Consider the following 19212-nt stretch of genomic DNA (forward strand, 5'->3'; position numbering starts at 1 on the left):
TTTTATAGAACTTGACTTCTAGTGATATCAACCCCCAGGAAAGAATTTACTGCCCCTTAGAATGGCATTTTAATATAAATAATCCCAGCAGTGTTTTCCATTGTATCAGACAAATTTGCCGTATTTAGGGAGACTGAGAAAAATGCTGAAACTGAGTGAAACTGGATGGATAAGTCAGACTTTAGGCCTGTGCTATTCATCCAAGTTTTCTTGCACAATGTTGGATAATTTTCCCCTCCAGCAGGCACATCCTTTTGTCCAAGGGGAGTTGTTTGAGGTATGGTTAAAGGGGATTGAAAACACTGAATTTTGTCAGTCAAAATATAAGAGCAATGTAGCAGGACTTCACCCAGCTTAAGGTGTTTTGTTTCTTTTTCTTATTTGGTGCAATCCCACACAGGAGGGTTCTGCAAACACAGTGCTTATGAGACAAAGAATGGATTTGGCTGAAGCCATAAGAAACAATGTAGGCACAAATGCCTCTTGCCTCTTGCTTCCCCAAACAGTGGACTGAGCACTAAACTCTTCCTTCACTTGGTAATAGAGGGAAATTGAGCATCCCTAGGGGAAGACTGGGTTGGAAATTTTAGACAGAAAATACAGAGTGCTTTCTATCTTTTGGATGAAAACCATGTAAAGAAATGTGTGTGTGCTTATGGCCTTCAATATCCAGACAGTCTCTGCCTGAGTTACCTCTCCCTTCTGCAGCTCATGATCTCTCCCAGCCCTTCATTCCAAAAACATTGCCCATGTTAAATTTTCTCCTCTTCATTTTTGAATTTTCAGGGCAGAATGTACTTCTGGGTGCACAACAGATAATAGTAAAACCTGAGCAGTTTTCATAAACTTTCTTAGTTCCTTGTCCTAGATAGACCTTGGCCCAGAGATGAGAAAGATCTTTGTCCCTGAAATAGAGTCTGTGAGGGACAGAACTGCAGCAAATAAAAATGAGAATGAGGAAATGTATCAAGAACAACAGATTCTTATAAGCTTCAGTGTGCTTAAGAACACAGCACCAAAATTGTAACTATTTTTTATCAGGCAAGTTATAATTGTTCTAGCAAATATTCTCTTACCAGCTCCAGGTTCCATCCACCGGTGAGTATGTCAGGGAAATCAGCACTGTCACCTGTATGGCTGTTGATCAGAACAGAGGCAGAATGGAAATGTAAATATTTGGTAAATTGGTCAAATCAAGCACCCTGGAAAAGGGAGGGAGTTTGGGGGGGGTTGGGTTTGTTTATTTTTTTTGTTTGTTGGTTTGGTTTGGTTTGGTTGGTTGGTTGGCTTTTTTGTTTGTTTGGTTTGGTTTGGTTGGTTTTGGTTTTTAGGGTTTTTTTGTATTTGCATCACCATGAAAAGGAGATAGAAGTAAATGAGGAGGTAGCCCACACTGTTCAACCACCGTGTATGAAGCCCAGGAATTCTGTCTGGAATTTCCAGTGCTGGCAAAGATTGATCCATAAGAATTCCACTGCAGCTGATGTAGTGTCACATGGCATTAGCACTCTGGGTTTCTAGTATCATCACTCACATGAGTTTGTTTTGGTTTTGTTGGGGTTTTTTTAATAGTAAATCAAACTGTAAAGCCAGAAGACTAATTATTTGACATCAAGAAAATGTGAATCTCTGTCTGTGATGCAGACAGACAGAAAGATGATAGAAAATATGATAAATATACAAGATGGAGTGGGAAGGAAATAGTGTGGGCTTCTTCCTTGGTTTTCATGTACTCATGGAAGGTGTTGTATCTGTTTATGTTTCTATTGCAAGTAATATTTAAAATTCAGGTTGTAAATCTTATCATACATCAAATAAGATATCATGAAGCTAAAAACTAATGCTTGAGTGTGCTTTTCTGTGGAATTCTAATAAGCCAGGACAGCATCCCTTATTAATAAAACTTGCTATTACTTATGTTTACAGCTGTTTTAGGTGTAGTTCTGCTGAAAGGGAATATGTATAATATCAAAATCATATTGCCAAAGGAAACAAAAAATCTGCTAGTTTAAAACAGGAATTATCTTTCTGCTTATCCACTGGAATGATTTCCTTTAAAACAAAAAAGGAAGGAGAAGGAAGTCTGTTCAGGAGAAAAGTTTTGGGGAACATCAGACATTCACTTGAGAAGTTTTGGGTTTCATAATGCCTCTTGTAGTACAGCAGTTATAACATAAATAGTCTTCTGTGGGTAGATTTGTAATATTTTTCAGACTTTATTACTCTATAAAATGACTGTGAATAACTTAATTTTTAAAAAGAAGCTTTTGCCTAGTACTTCAAAACTGTAAAATCATTAAACCAGATAAATACATTTCTTTTCCAGATGACATGAAACCACATCCCTGGATATCTAAGGTGTGCTCCTGTAAGTTGTGTTAGAAAATCCTGCTTAGCTGAATGAACTAGAAGATGCACAAGAACAGCCAAGAAATGGCCTATATGTGGCATGGACATGAAATGGATTTTTGTATTTATTTTCGTGTACCTTTAACTATTCATTTTTAGAAGAAATACCTTTCATAATATCAGCAGTTCTGATTTATTGACTTCAATTGACACTTCCATTTCTAATTGATTTCCACTGATTCAGTTTAAGTTTATTCAAATTTAGATAGTTCTAACAGAGAAAATATAAACTTTTTATTTTTAGATGCTTTTCACTACTATATGCAATGATTCCAAACCTAACAACTTTGTACATACAACATTTGCATCTCTTTTTATCTTGTATTACGTACATCAAATTTTAATTTTACTTGCTCCTTGCTTCTGATTTCTATTATCTGCAGCTTTTTAACAGTGAGGAAAAGTAAATGCTTTTGAAATAATTTTAAAAATCATAAAGGAAAAGATAAATTTTAAAATAAACGAGATATTTAGAAACAACTAAAGTATGAAGAATGTTGTGTGCACAGGGAAGCATGGGAAATTGATTATAAATCTGGTCTTGTCTAGAATGTAAATTTTCCTTCTCTCTAAATACTTCCACACTCACATGAGTCCCTGCCTGCAGTGTGTGGCAGCAAGGGCTTTAGAAACATCAAGTGGAAGGGCCTTGGGAGAAGTGGTATTTCAGTTTTGTCCAGCTAAAGAGTGTGTCATTAAGATAGGCTGCAATCCAGAGAAGATAAAGACATCTAATGCTATTTTTCTGTAACTGTAAATACTGTGTATCAAAATTACATCCTCCAACAGAAAAGTCACTGATTTTATACATTTAGTATTTTTCAGAAACAACTTTCCTTAGTCTTGAAAGGCATTTTCCTATGTAAAGTGTCTCTGTTGTTTATCTAAGCTTGTGTTTGAATTATGGTGACTGAATAACCTGAATGTCAACTCCTATGGCTTCATTCTTTCACTTGCTGTGCCCAGATCTGGAACCATTTCATTGACTTAGACAGCACAGCAGAACACCTTTTTAGCTGACTTTTATCCGCTTCATTTTTGTGGTTACATCAAAGTTGCAGACATCAAGAAGATAGATGTGAAGTTGCTAAGGTAATTAGAGAAACTGAGTAATATTACAGGAGCCATGTAGGAAGTAAACCAAACAGCAAATGAAGGATGGACCTTGCTATCTCCTTTGCTCCACAGCCTTGTCAAGAGTCACCTCTGGATTGCTGCAGGAGTTTTCCACTGGTGTAGAAAAGTCCATTTCCCTTCCCAGCAAACATTGCTGCTGGGCATCAGCATCTGCTCACAGGGGCCAGCTCTATTCTCAGTGGTAACAAATCTCTGTAAACTATTCCTACAGGTACTTTAAAAACCAGTGTGTTCAAAGAGGTCTCATAGCTCACAGAACTGGCACTGTCTGTAACACCCAGTACTGCTGGGCAGGAGCAATTACATTTGTGCAACACAATATTTGATTGCTTGTCTTTAATTCTGCAAAGCAGTGCACATCAGCAGCCTGCCAATATAGACAGCCCTTTGGAAGGGTTTGTGCAGTGCTGATTCCTGTTTGGCACATGCTTTTGTGTGCTTTGTGCTAATTACAATATCAGTAAGGTAAGGAAGAAACTTTTTTTAATAGGTATATTTATTTCCCAGTAAAGCAAATATATTTCCCATATGATCTGGATGTCTTTCAAACAACAAACATTGCAGTGTAGGCTTAAGGTGAACTCTTGCTTAGAACGATCTTTTTGCATGAATATGACAGTTTTAAAGCTATATACTTAAATACATATTAATCTCCTGCAGTTGGTTCTTGCAAGCCATAACTGAAGAAGCATTTCTGTGCTGATTCAGTCTAATGTACATCAAATTAATGCTTCTGGAGACTGATTTTACAACAAAGTTGCAGGGTAATTATAAACCATACTTTTTTTATTCTGTTACACTAAAGGCATCCCAGCAGAAGTAATGTGCTAATATTTTAGAGTAGATGTCTGAATTTTAGATATGAGGTAAAACACAGTTAAACTTCTTAAGGAATAATTATTCTGTTTGGTATTATTGTTTATTTTTCTCATCCAGAAGACACAAAGTCCAATAAAATGTGTGGCTCAAGTTGGGGTTTCATTTTCAGGACAATTTCTCCCCACCCCAGCCAAATGGTTCTGTGCCCCCTCACTTAGGTTTGCACTGGTGCCTCTCTGATGGCCAAGAAAAACACTGACCTCAGGACAAGGAGCAGAGGAGGAAGCAGCAGGTAGGTGTGAGACAACCCCCACACATCAGCATTATCTCAGCATGGAATTGGAGGCTTTCTTGAGCATAAATTTTCAGCTTTTGAGTCCTATAGGCATTTTTAATGTTAGGTGAATAATTCATTATACTATTGAAAAATTTAAACAAGGAAGTCATTTGCAGTTACAAGGAAGTTCTTCAATATAAGCCCAGATCAAAACTTGTGATGTCTCCTTGAGTTGGGAGATTTTCTGCTTTCCAAATGATTCATACTTGCTAAATGGTCTCTGACCTAGATTTCTTCCTTGAAACATCCTCAAACTTTGAACAACTGTTAATTTATGGCTCCAGATACAATCATCATATTTTGAAATCTCTTGTGTGGTTTACTTATTTTAAAATTAATCATTCAAAGGAACTGCTTGCAGTTTGGGGTTGTATTTTGTTGAGCGGGGCTCTTCCCCGACCCAAAGGAAGGTGTTCTAAAAGGGTATTGTCGTGGAAATTGAAATTTATATATGAGATTCTTAAAAAAAAAGATACTTTAACACAGGCACTGTGTAGCTGGGCTACAGTTTCCAGACATCAGATATCTAACCAGGGAAATGTTACTGCAAGTCAGATGGAGCTGAAGTGTAGAAAATTGAGAAAAGAAGGGGACAGGTGCCATAAGCAGCATTACGTCTCTCCAGGTTTTTACTCCTTTTGAAAACATCGTGTTCTGTGAGGCAGATTAGGGCAATGAGGTACAGCACAAACCTGAAAGTCACTGTGCCAGTGCTGAAGAGCATTGCATACACATTCCTGATGGGGGATCTGTGAAGACAAAGTCCTGCTTCTTGCAGTAGTATTTCTGCAGAATTTTGTGTGAGAAGAGGATGCAGAGGGATTACAAGGACAGGTCTTCCCCTTCTCCCTTCCTGATAGGATATGTAGTCTCAACTGCTAGGCAAAGCTCTGAAATTATCTAAGTTTGAGTTGGGTTTCAATTTAAATTTATAGATCCCTAAAGTGAAAAATTCATCAATCCCGTGTTTGAAGAAGTAATACTGAACTTGCATGCAACATAAAATTCACACAATAATCCAGAATTGTCTTATTGGAAACCATAAGAAATTCGTTTCTTGAATGACACCTGCTGGAAAGTCTAAAGTGTGTCCAAGAGCTGTGCTGCAGGGCAGGGACACCTCACATGAAGACTCCTTTCCTGCTCCTCTGATGAATCTAAATGTCCTGGTTATGGTGTGATGGGTAAGTACAAATACAGCAGTAAAGGTGAAGCAGCACAACTTGCTAAGCAAATTCAACAATATGAAACGTAACAAAAATCTGTAGAGTTTTTTAAGGTAGATTGTGCATTTGATAAAATTATTGGGCTGTACAAATTTAATTGCACTTACACTTTTGTTTCCTGCATTTCTAGAGACAGCCTTTGGAAGACAGAGTGGGGCAGCCCAAATTTACATTGTGTCTTGCAAATGTGATAGGGGTAAAAGCTGTTTTTCTTCCTCTTGAAGTATGCTCAGTGAGGTAACTGTGAAAAATAGCATCACTGAAGTTGTTTCAATAAGTCCATTGCTCCCATTACTCTCTCTTTTTACAGGAGCTGGGAGATTTTTTTTATTGTTTGTTTTTTTTTTAGCATTTGCAAGCTTAATACTCAGTATAATATTACTAACAATATCCAGCACTACTAAAATAATATTTTCCTTATTCTCAAATATCATCTAAATAATGTACAATCTTCTTGATAATAAGGACCTGAGGAAATTGTGCTCTAAATCATCATGAATTTTCCATGCAGAAACTCAGGGTAGTAAAAGATTCTAGATAGTTTCAGAACCTTGTTTTCTTCTGCCAAGCAGACTTACAGCTCTGCCCAGTAAATGCAACCCAGGTATTTTGGTTGTTTGTTTTGGTTTATAGTCTTCCTGCCATGTAGATGGCAGCAGCACTCAAGCCTTGAAATTCAGCCCAGCTGTTTCTTGAGTTTATTCTGAAACACCACGTTTAAGAATATTATTGTCAAAAGGGAACTGAAAGCATGATTATTTTAAAGATGAATATCAGCTTAGTTACATATACTTTGAAAGAAGCCTGTAACTTCATGTCAGTGTTTAAAATGCAATGTGTCATTACTGTCTGTATGAATGTAGGTGCCAGCTTTGTTTTGTTTTTTTAACATTATTTTGCACCTGTGTTTTATTTCTGTAAATTAAATTGCTAGTATTTCTTCTACTTCACTAGGATTCAGGACACATGGGGTGCTTCTGAAAGTTAAAAAATGTTAAGATTTGCTGGGTTACTTTCCACATTTATTTCCTTGCAGAACGAGAAAAATAGAGCAGATGCTTGGACAGGAAAGTAGTTGGCTGTGGGCATCTTTATCAATGATACAAAGAGGAAGGACAGAGAAAGATAGAGGAACGCATAGTGCAGGATTTTGTTTTGTGGGTTTTACTAATCAGAATCATGGTATATAAATTATCCTGGAAAACAAACAAACAAACAAAACACATTTTGAAGCATCAAATATCTTTAGCTTGGAATTACATGAAATTGTCTGCACACTGATGTTTACTTTGGCTAAGAAATAAAGTTTTTGAAAAAGAAGCAAAAAACTTGAGACTCAGAACCCAAGTTCTCTGGCAGCCTCAGCCTCTGCAGCATCAGCTGAAACCTCAGGCAAGCTTTGAGGAATTGTCTCCAGGCCCTGGCAGATAAAAGCAAGTGTTACACATGTGACAGCACAGAGGAAAAAACTCACACAAAACAGCATTGTGACGTAGTTCCTTGAACTAGGAAACACTGATTAAATGCTGGAGGAAAACTGTAGTGTTTTAGTAAGTTGTCATACGAAGCAGATCAGCACTAACTCCCTCTGTGCTTCTTAACCAGTAGTAACTGAACTAACAGAGGAGATTAAATGTCTGATGGACAGCACTTCCCATTCCATAGGATGCTGTCTAGGGATGCATTTGATGGAGGTTTTCCACACTGAGCAGCAAATCATTTAAGGTAACTAGGAAAGCAAGCTGGCTGTGACATTTAACCATCACTGCCCCAGCTGCAGATGTGGCCAGGTCTGCTCTAGCCTTTTGCAGAAGGTGGCTGAGAAGCAGGAACCCTCTGGTGCCCTTGTTATGCAGTAGAACCCTCTGGCCATTATATCACCCAGCTGTTTGTTGTCAGGCAGATCTTCAGAGGACAGAATTCCTCACTGCAGAGTCCATTACAGCTTCAGGATGCACTCAGTGGATGAGCTGTGACCAAGCAGACTCCTGATGCCTAATGGGGCTGTGAGCAAAGCTGCTGCTACAGATGTCAGGATACATGTCCTGGAGTGATAGTGTTCCTCCTGCTTAACTAGTGAGTCAGGGAAAGGACTAAGAAAGGGAAATATGAATTTGTGGCTGATAAAATTTGTGACAACATGAAAAGTGGAATTAATGATGGTGAGAAGAGAGAAGCCGCAGGCTACATGTTCATCAAAAAGCAGGCTTTGGGTTCTTCTGCACATCACTGAGTGCAGAGCTACAGCTGCCACACTGGAGGTGCTAATTGGTAAAGCACTCCCTCCTTAAATCTCTTCCAAATAAATACATGTTTAGAGCAAATATATTTTAACTTCTTATAGGGTATGTTTTGGAGATTTGGTGGTTTTTACTGTCCAATTTTTAGCATCAACTAAGTCAATAAGATTCCATTCCAGTGAGCACATATTTGTCAGAAAGCTGCTTAAAGGTTTCCAAAATCCACATGGGGGTTTTTTTGGGTTTTGGTTTGTTTGCTGTTTCGGTGTTTGGTTTGGTTTGTTTTTATAGTTTTAAAATTATGCCACTGCCTGAGTAACAAAAATATCTTTTCACTTTTCCTCTGACAGACTTGTTGTACACTCAATGTAGTTATGTGAGAATTATGTACCTTGTAACAAGCAAAAATGCTTTTAAATTCAGAGTTCATCGTAGTGATGATCTTTTGTGACCTATGAAGAATACCTACTTAAAAAAACCTTGGAAACTTAAAATGCTTTTTTCTGTGTGTTTGCATTTTGTCAATGAAATGGAAAAGCTTGCAAGATCCTATCTCAGGGAAGCTTTGTAAGGGTACAGTGAGGACTGTGTAGGTTGGTGGTCAGGGTATTTTGTAATTAAAATACACAACCAAAATAGGAAAATACACAAACAAAATAATCTAGTAAAAAGCTTGATAGATTTTTGTTGTTCCCACCCAAACTTCTTAGGCTGAATCAACAAAAATACCTAAACAGTATGATACAGAGCTCTGAGAACTTCCAAACATGTTTTCCTTAGAGATATTTTGGCAGTATTACTTTAGAGTATACCTGCTTCTTAGCAACTTGAGATTTGCAGCAATAGGATTTCCAGCTTTTAAAGAAATTAATGAACAATTTTAACAGATTGGATACCAAGAAAAACATCAGAGAAGATATCACAAGTGAAGACTTGTTCCAGGCACTATTTCCTGTATTTGTTGCTTTAGTTATCTGGAGTGACAGCCCAATGAATGACTGGGTGGTCTTTTGTTCTGACAGTTTGGGTATTGTCTGAACAATTAACAGGCATTCAGCCAGTTGCAGTGGCTACTGATTAAATTACAGAGGTTCTTTGGTGGTTTCATAAAGAAATCTCTGGGAAGAGTTAGGTGGATTCACCATCTATCATATGTTGAACCATGTGTCTTGCTATGTTTACTTGTGTATTCAACTAAATTCTAAAGAATATTATGGCACTTGAGCTGATATTTGAAAGACATTTCAAGCTTTTGGTTTCTGTTGTGCTAACCCTGTGCTTGAGGAGAATTAGATCCTGTTGGGCTGAACCTTTAACTTCAAAATAGTTTTTGTAGGTGATTTCAGAAATGTCTTTCCTCATGTCTCAAGTCACATCTCTGAGTAACTGCATGAGTACATCAGTGATTTCAGATTTTTTTATTAAAAATTGCCTTTTTGTTACTGAAGTCCTTTAAGCAGATATTTGTGATGTTAGCTTTTTACTTAGCCCATTAAACATGTAGCATGCTGTGTTACTCCACTTTTTTACAATGCCTGAATCTATAGATGCTCATCTGTTTTCTGCTCTTTGGCTGTTTTTCTTCCTCATGCATGAGATGAATCTATTACTTTCCATAAATTTTTCTCTCTCCTGTGATAGGCAATGGTTAAACTTCTACAGGGAAAGAACAAGGTAAAAGCAGCAAAAAGGAAAAATAAATAGTAGTAAACTCTATTAGTAAGAGTAAATATCCTGGCATGGCCAAATTATGATCACACTGACCTCCAAGCTGCACTCTGATCTTTTATGGTAATTCTGAACAGCTGCTGAAGGTAGATGTAAATGTCAATACTATAGGAAGACTGTGAATTTCAGGGAAATTGTATAGGATATGTATAGCCATAACCACAGTCATGCAGGTGTTGAGTACAGTACCCACTGCACTGAGTTCACATTTGACATTTTTGAAAGGGGATAGGAATATAAAATGAATCTCAGCAACATTAAGTTTTATTAATCATTTAGCCATTTTCCTGGGTGTAATCTTTAGGTTAGCCAGGAAAGTGCCCTTGCTGGCTAGCAGAGAGGGGAGGGTGTAGTTCTGTATATTTTGAAGCTTTTGTAGCTTCTGTATTGAAAGGCACTGGTAATAAGAGGGGAAGCTTGCATGGCTTCCTTAGAGATAGATCAGCTCCCTTGCACACAAAGGTTTTGCCAAGCTTTTGACAAAATGAATCCCCACAGTAGATTACTCCTGTTTTCTTATCCAGTATTCAGTCCTGGACCACATTCTCCAGGAGCTTTTATTCAGCCAAAGCTGCTTCTGAAAGGGCTCAGGGGCATCACTCTGATGGCAGCAATCAGTGGGTTAATACAGCCTGGCTTCTGCCTCTCTCAAATGTCCAGGAAAAGATAATGAGGTAGGATAGAGCCTGCAGGTTAATGAGATACCCCAACTGGACAGCACAAATCTTAGTGGAGAGAACTGGGAAGCAGAAGAGGAAGAGGGAATGTGAGAGTTTTTATATTCAGGTGTTACTCAGACAGAATTACTGGGGCAGGAGTGTTCCAGTATTATAAAAATCACTTGATTTGTTTGAGCATAGGTAAAATTACTCATCTACCTGGCAAAAATAGGAGCCCTGTGCACTGCTACTTAAATCAATACTGGACTATATCCAGAGCTCTGTTATGCTAAAAAAGTGCCCCCTCTTGTTCCCCATCCCTAAACCCCAAACAAAACATGAAAATCCAAAGGCATACCTGTTAGAATAAACAGTGGAATCTCTCTAAGAAATTCTAACTAGTGCTAGGGTAAGCATCATTAGAAACATCCATCCTGCATTTGAATGAAACCTATTAATAAAGTGAATGAGTAGAACTTCACAAATACAGAGAGGTAATACAGTAAAACAAATGGCCCTACTACAAGAAGCTGTTGTACTATGCTGTTCTGATTATCATGAAAGCAGCTTACCTTTTTGCTGAATCTTTTCAATAATCCTGGGATGTAAATGATGCAGCCACGTAAATAGCTCTGACAGTTGCACTTTGACCACATAATATGAAAAATAACTAGTTCTCCATAATTACATTGTCAAAAAATTCCTCCTACTTATCAGTATGCGACCTCCTGTTACAGACAAGCAGAATACAGAACAATCTACACAGGCTGCAGTGTTTCAAGATGCTATTCTTACTGTTATTATCAGCAGTGATGATTACCTCTAAATGTTCAACAGTAAATCCAGGGGAATAAATGGAAACATTTCTCCTAAGAGGTGTATAACAATACCTGACATTTATATAGCACCTTTCATCTGTAAGAATCCCAAAGTGCATTACAAAGTCTGCTGGGATCACTTCACCCAGCAGTGAAATGGAGCTATCTCTGTGGCAAAATTCAGCTTCTATTCCACACCAATGCCATTGCACAACAGTGGTTTTGAAAAAAAGTGACAACTAAGAGAAATGCATTGAACTGTTCTTGTGAAAGCCATAGGATTCTCAGTTACAGGCAGTGGTTAGGGCTTTGGCTTGGCATCTGGAGGAAAAAACAGATACTTCATCCACCTCTGCCCTCAGACACTTCCTTTCCAGCAAACACACTCCTGTTGTCTTTCTATTTTTCCCAGCATTCTGTGCCCATGGTGACAAAAGCAGCTACAAATACATGGGCAGTGCTCAGAACTGACTTTGCTTATTCTTATCTTTTACCAGCAATGACTATCTGTTGAAATACTACTGATGAAGGAAGTTCTGCTGCCGAAATGACAGCAGTAAGTGTGTTAAGTGTCGGGCTTCTGCATTCCTGGATGTGATAAACTTAATATAAAAGTGGAATGAATCCTCTTTAAGGGAAACATATGGTAAGCAATATGAGTCATCTTGAAAGTGCTCTACCAATGTTAATCAAATCATGGAGCTGAAAATGCATGTTCTTGCTAGAGCTTCTTGTTAGAGTTCCATCTCACAGAAGGATGGGAGCAGGCCCAGGCAGGAGATCTGAACCCTGCTGAATATTTGAGAGCTTAGCTCTTGCAGGTTTATGCCTGTCATGTGCCACTTTAAGAAATCAAGGTCCCATATGGATTCATTCCAATGCAGTGTTACTACTTTATCTTATATTTCATCTCCTCTATGGATTTGGCTGTTCTTTGTCAGAATGTGAGTTTCTTTTCTTTTAAGCCTGGGGAAACACTGGACATATGTCACTACTGAGCTACAGAGTGTGTCTGAATCTCTTAAAGTCTCTGTTTGCACATAAACTGGGGAATAATTTCAGCTTCATGTGTAAATGCATTAAGATCAGCTAGATACTATAGTGAGGGTGAGCTATGTAAGTATGTAGAAAAATAAAATATCAGATTCATTCTCCTAAAACTAAGAGAAGCAGTATATTAAGCGCTTAAATGTAATTTTTCTTCTCTCAACAAGATTCATCATACTTTTAAAATAGAGACAAGGGCTCTGCAGAGGGACCTGGACAGACTAGAGAGCTGGGCCGATTCCAACGGGATGAGGTTCAACAAGGCCAAGTGCCGGGTCCTGCACTTTGGCCACAACAACCCCATGCAGCGCTACAGGCTGGGGACAGAGTGGCTGGAGAGCAGCCAGGCAGAAAGGGACCTGGGAGTCTGCATCGACAAGAAACTGAACATGAGCCAGCAGTGTGCCCAGGTGGCCAAGAAGGCCAATGGCATCCTGGCCTGTATCAAAAACAGCATCACCAGCAGGTCCAGGGAGGTGATTCTTCCCCTGTACTCAGCGCTGGTTAGGCCACACCTTGAGTACTGTGTCCAGTTCTGGGCCCCTCAGTTTAAGAAGGATGTAGAGGTCCTGGAACAGGTCCAAAGGAGGGCAACCAGGCTGGTGAAGGGACTCGAGCACAGGCCCTATGAGGAGAGGCTGAGAGAGCTGGGGCTGTTCAGCCTGAAGAAGAGGAGGCTCAGGGGAGACCTCATTGCTGTCTACAACTACCTGAAAGGAGGCTGTAGCGAGGTGGGAACTGGACTCTTTTCACAGACGACCTTCAACAAGACAAGAGGACACAGTCTTAAGTTGTGCCAGGGGAGGTTTAGGTTAGATATTAGAAAGAATTTCTTCACGGAGAGGGTGATCAGGCTATGGAATGGACTGCCCGGTGAGGTGGTAGATTCTCCGTCCCTGGAGACATTTAAAAAAAGACTGGATGTGGCACTCAGTGCCATGGTCTAGCAACTGCTCCGGTGGGTCAAGGGTTGGACTAGATGATCTCTGAGGTCCCTTCCAACCCGGCTAATTCTATGATTCTAAAGTGACAACAATAACTGAAGCCACCATGATATATTCTGAGTGGCATTTAAGAAAACACACTATGAACAAAACTATCAGAGTTTATCTTGCACATAAATCCAAAAAACTCTGCTGCCAGAGAGAAAAAATATCTGCTTATGATGAATCTTTGGTTTCTGAAACATATGTTCAGACTTCAAATATCTGTTGGAGATGTTGAATTAAAATGCTTAATAGGTTTTAAAATGCATTACAGTTGAAGGCTGTAAATTTATATTAAAAAAATTGCACTTATTTCTTGTGAGCATACTAAAACAGGACCACTGATTCTGAAGCATTTGGGGTCATCTTGTATACGTGTGTAAATATATGTGTGTATTTATTTATATTCACTATTGTATATTCCATATTGAGTCTTATTTTAAAAGTGAATGTGAAGATTGCAGTTACATTATGAAATGTCAGCTCTTGGGTTGCAGAAAGAATGGATGTGGAAAAGCTTAATTCTTCCCACCACATGCATGTGTTACACACCAATCTTTATGTTTATTAGCCCATGTCCTTAATCAATAGTTCTGCCTCATCAAAATTTTCTGTACTTTTATGTACACATACGTTTAGCAGTATTAAACTTACTTTAAAGATAAATGGGTCTAATTTTGGTCCTGACAATCAGATTGGAACAATGCAATTGATAGATTTGGCTCCACATTTGAAATATTCATGCATTATGAGGCAGGTCTTAGCAAACATGCCAACAAACAAAAATAGGACAATCTTACCACTGATTTTTTTTTCAAAGACTTCTTTGAGGAAGAATTTTATAATTCTCCTCTTTTTACTCTTCAGTAAAAGCCATAACCTCCTTAAATTTTCCAAGTTTTTTTCCCATTAGTTGACAGACAGTTGCTAATCACATGTATAATACCCTGAGCAAATTTCAGGCCATATGGGAATAGAGTAGCTTCCTGCATATTTTACCCCTTTCTATCCTTATTTTTTCCACTTTATACAAGAGGTTGGTTTGCATTTGTGAATGAATGCTCTGGTGTGTATTGTCTGTGATAAGAAGGATCATGTGAATGTTCAGACAACATAGATGGTGAAGTTTAACAGAGGCTTTCAAATTCATCCTTATAAAGAAAACTTACTGCTCTCTCTGAAAGCTCTGAAACACACAAGGAAATATTCTTTCCTATTCAGTCCTGGACAGATATTTTGCAGTCCTCTGAATGCTGAACTGGGCTTTGCTGGCAATTTCTCTGCTGTTGTGAGCACGGGGGTATCAGAGTCTTTAGCCAATATACAGCAATCACATGAGAGCTCCAGAGAGATTCTTTTGAGAAGAATCCTTCACTTGAGGTTGGATTCAAAGTTTTTAAGATTTGGTGTTTTAGATTTTGATCCTTTGCCTTAACAAGAAGTGAATTCCATAACTTTCTCTGTCAGGTCTGTTTGACTTTACTGGAGCAGGAACTCTTGTTCAAAGCTAGCCCAGCAATCATCATTCATCACACTGTCACTCACATGCAGATACCAAGGTACCTTCAACAAACATTTTGTATTGTAACCTCTTGGTTATTAAATTAGTGTTTCCCACAAAGTTCCAGTAGTCATAGGACATTCTGTGAACTTTATGGGATTTATATTAACTCATAGCAATCTTTACAAGGTTGCCAGAAGGTATGAAGAAACTAATGATTAGCTAGATACTTCTTAATAATTTAGAAACATTGATGAGTGCTAGCTCAAGTTGATGTTACCAACAGAGTACCCTGCAGTGCTTGGCTCCTGCTAAGAAGGAATTTTTCTACACTGAGCACGATCTTTTTCTTAATTCATATTTCTTAACGTGCAAAGCACTGTTGTTACTATATCTCTGCCAAAATTAATTTTCATTAGCTGCTGAAATTTCAAATCTTCCAAAAGACAATCACCTAACACAGAGTTCTGAGTCTAAAGCAGATGTGGTATTCTCCTGAAAAATTATTTTAAATAGTTACTATAATCACTGATATTGGAAAAGTCTTTTTTTTTAATCTGGTATCATATTAACCAATTTCATGAGCAGCTAATATTACCACATAACATGTGTAATCTCCAACTGTATATTTTTTCTTAGTTTAGCATATGAAAAAAAGTTTAAAAACATTTAGACTTTGTTCAAGCATTATCTTGTGTACAGTTCAGAAAAATGTCCCTGTCTGATAACAGTGACAGTGCCACATGCACCTGTTCCCAGGGAAGGCTGTTTACTTAAGGCCTGAAGGTTCAGTTTTGAAGAAAACTTGACAAGGACAATTTCTTATTTACCTTTACTAGCTGACAAAATACAATAATAATAATGATGGGTAGTTGCATTTCAAGCTTTCACTCACCTGAAACACCACAGAACAATTTATCTGTATTTGTTCTTTGCTCCCACCATACTATTACAAAGCTAGGTGTGATTTCCAAAGAAATCCAAGAAATAAAGCACTCAGCTCTCAGAAAGAGTTACTGAACTACATAAAGCTATGCTTATTCTTCCACAGCAATACTGAGGTTTTCTGAGACCCTGTGTGTAGGAGTGGGAAGACCACACTCCTAGCACTTCCCTTTAATCAGTCCTCTCTCTGCAGTACTGTCACATACATCAGGCACTTTCTGGAACAATACATGGATTTCCTTTATCTCCTTACTGAGGAAGGCTCACCCAATCCTCTGCAGTAGTTTTGCTCTTTAATCCACCCCTCTCATCCTCTTTTCTCAAGATCTAAACCCTCATCTTTTCTGCTTTTTGCTGCGTTCACTTAGCTGTGGATATGTGAGGGCTGTGGGGGGTTCTTTCCCCTCTGAGAGGCACCTCCACAGAACTGCTGCCTTGAAATCTCATCCCTTGCAAGACAGGGCAAATGTCCAGCTCTGATCTGTATTTGGCATTAGGAGCAAACACTTTGTCCTTCCCTACACATTCTCTCTGTGCCCAATTAGTTCTGTACTACAAATACAAGTGATCAATGCTTTCTGGTCAGCTTTTTCACAGATATTCAAGATCTTTCAAAAAGGGATATTTCTTTCACTTTAGAAAATCTGATCATAGGTGATCTGGGTTGCAGCAAAGTATTTTTTATTTGCTAGTAAATCTCTCTAACCAGGATCACATACTAATCTAAACCACTGAAGTAACATCATTACAAGATCTGGTATTTATGCCTTTTTGTCCCGTAATCTTCTGCAGAAGACAGTTCTGTGTCGTAAGTTTAGACCTTTATCGTTTATCTGGACAAAGAGTGGTGGAGAGTAGTTGGCTGCGTTTTTGAAGAAGCAAAGAGTGCCTGAGCTTTCTGAGCTTTCTCTTCTCATACTCAGGCAGGAAGATTCAGGATTTTAATTTACTTTCCCACACTTTTCAGTCTGTGCTTTTGTATTCCCCCATGCCAGATGCTAAAATTTTTCTGTTTTCTGTGGATTTTCTTTATGGATTTTCTATGGCAAACTTGCATGCCTGTCTGACTCATGGTTTTGAGCTGTGGTCCAGTTTTTCCATGGTGCTTTTTGAAAGAGAGAGGTATCAGTTTAGCAAACCAGAAAAGGCAGTTTCCTCTAATCATCTACGCCATCATCTGTGCTGGATCATGGCAGCAGCTGATCAATAGAGGAGTATTTAAATATGTTAGAGCCTGAATCTGATATTCTACATGTTTAACTGCATAAACAGATCAATGGGACAGGATTGATCTCTATTGATATTTGGCAGTTTTCAAATACAATTAAACCACATTTGGAACACTGAAAGCACTTGAAATAAACAACTGGGCACTATTTATAATTTAAAGACCCACTAAAAAAATGTAATAGCTCAAGTGGTGGTTTAACAATGCCAGTGTCAAGGGAAGAGCTGAAATCCATATGCTGTATATAAATAGCAATCTGAAATTAATCACAAACTGAAATTCAGTGTGTTCTTTAGCACATATTATATACAGATACTTCAGCATTTATGATGATAAGGATATGCAATTAAACTGTCAGTTACTGATATATATGAATGATTATGCCTGAGCAGAATCTGAGACTGGAATTATTTGTACAGTAGTGGCACAGAGTCTTCAAAAGTGTAAATAGTGCCATTAATAAGTGGTTTAAAGAGAGTACGTTGCCAGTTTATAGATGAAATGCTGTTGATAAAATGGCAACCTTGGATTTCTTGTGTTCATAAACAGTGGAATGAAAGAGTTATCCAGCTGGTTTTTTGTTTTGCTGATCCCTGTTGCCTTTATTTCCACTGTGTCTAACAGGGCTCCGGCTCCAGAGCCACCTCTAAGAGCTTAAACCTGGCATCTCTGTTTTTCCTCCTGAGAGCCTGGCACTAACTGTTTTTAGGCCACCACCAAGACCTGTTTGCTCAACAAGTGACAATCTAGGAATGCCCTTGAATTGCCTTTCAGGGTTACATCACCATCACCACCATGGCACATCAGATAGCAAAAGGCTGCTCAGTGTTTGACTCATTGACATGCCAAGTAGATAGATACTGGAGGTCATGAAAAGAACCAGTGCCCACAAGTTTTCTCACTGACCAAGTCAACTGAGTCACACCAAAGCTGTCCAGAAGAATATTCATTTTGGGAAGATTTATTGGCCATTCTTGTCTCCTTAGGGTCAGTTTTACACAGCAACACAGACTTGGTCATAGTGAAACCTAGTGTGAGAGCTGAGAAGCTGATCTAGAACATACAAGGTGATTAGGAGGTTTACTTTCCAAATAATTCTTTGCAAAGAAAGGCTTATGGTTTAAAGCAATTTGAAATACATAAAGGAAACATGGATCTGTACAACTACTCTCTGCTCTAAGCCCAGAACACACCTCTGTAAACCCTTTTCTGTGCAGGCATAGGCTTGGTTCCCTACAAGGACACGGAATGTCAGCTCAGGAGTACATTTACCAGGCAACTTCAGTGTGAGCATGGGGACATGTATTTTTGTACTTTATGCTGACAGCATTCTGAAACATATCTAAACAGTATCAAGGTGTTTTCCTTTCCCAGACACTGAAAATCTCGTGTTTGTGCTCATGTCCATAACCTGAAAAGCTGGGGCACAGGTACCATTTGCTAAATCTAATGCCTATGGAAAAAAAATTTTTCTTGTGATATGGATTGAGAAGAGGAAAAGATAGCAAGCTCCTTTTGACCAGGAAGGAGAAAACCTTCCCAAATGCCTCCTATCTTCTGAGAGGTTCAGAACATGCATGTGAGTATGCACCCTTCTACTGAAAGTAAATATGTATCATTCCCAAGGGAACTGTTTTTTCTCTAAATGAATCAGAAATACTTTTACCAAAGAGGCTGTTACAGGGTAAGATTAAGAGGATATGTTCAGTATTAAGCACTGAACTGCTAAAATGTCCATGAGTACACCCCACTACTCATCTGTGTTGTACAGAGCAGCACGGTGAAAACTGTACAACAGAAACACTTGGGCATTTTACCTGAAGAGACATAGTGATGACTTATAGTACACCCTGAACAATATTTCTTCTCTGTGCTTTATCTGGACCAATAAATGTTTATGCTTCTGGATGCAGGAAGAGCTGTTTGTTCTCCTCAGCTGACAACCCATTAAAAAGAAAATAAAGTAAACATATCAGAATTAGTCCCCTAAAGCTTCCATCAAGTCTTCTGCCATCAGCACTTTGCTATAGTTTTTTTTCATTTGTTTTTTTTCCTTTGCCAGCTTTTGGCACTCAGGGGCAATCTATCTTTAGGAGAGAGAATAGCATTGCTCTTCTGCCCTAGCATGTACA

At 38.5% G+C, this 19212-nt stretch overlaps 1 protein-coding gene across 1 annotated transcript in view; it reads left to right on the top strand.

Annotated features, from left to right (window-relative positions):
• The window catches only part of WDR72 (WD repeat domain 72), a 97337-nt gene extending 94955 nt beyond the window's left edge, over positions 1–2382 (top strand). The window contains exon 19 of the mRNA XM_008492044.1: positions 2327–2382. Within this exon, the coding sequence (XP_008490266.1) occupies positions 2327–2382 (56 nt within the window). The remainder of the gene's footprint in view (positions 1–2326) is intronic.
• Positions 2383–19212: the final 16830 nt, after the last annotated feature.

The sequence above is a fragment of the Calypte anna genome, chromosome 10 (genome assembly GCF_003957555.1).
Source record: "Calypte anna isolate BGI_N300 chromosome 10, bCalAnn1_v1.p, whole genome shotgun sequence".
NCBI lineage: Eukaryota > Metazoa > Chordata > Aves > Apodiformes > Trochilidae > Calypte > Calypte anna.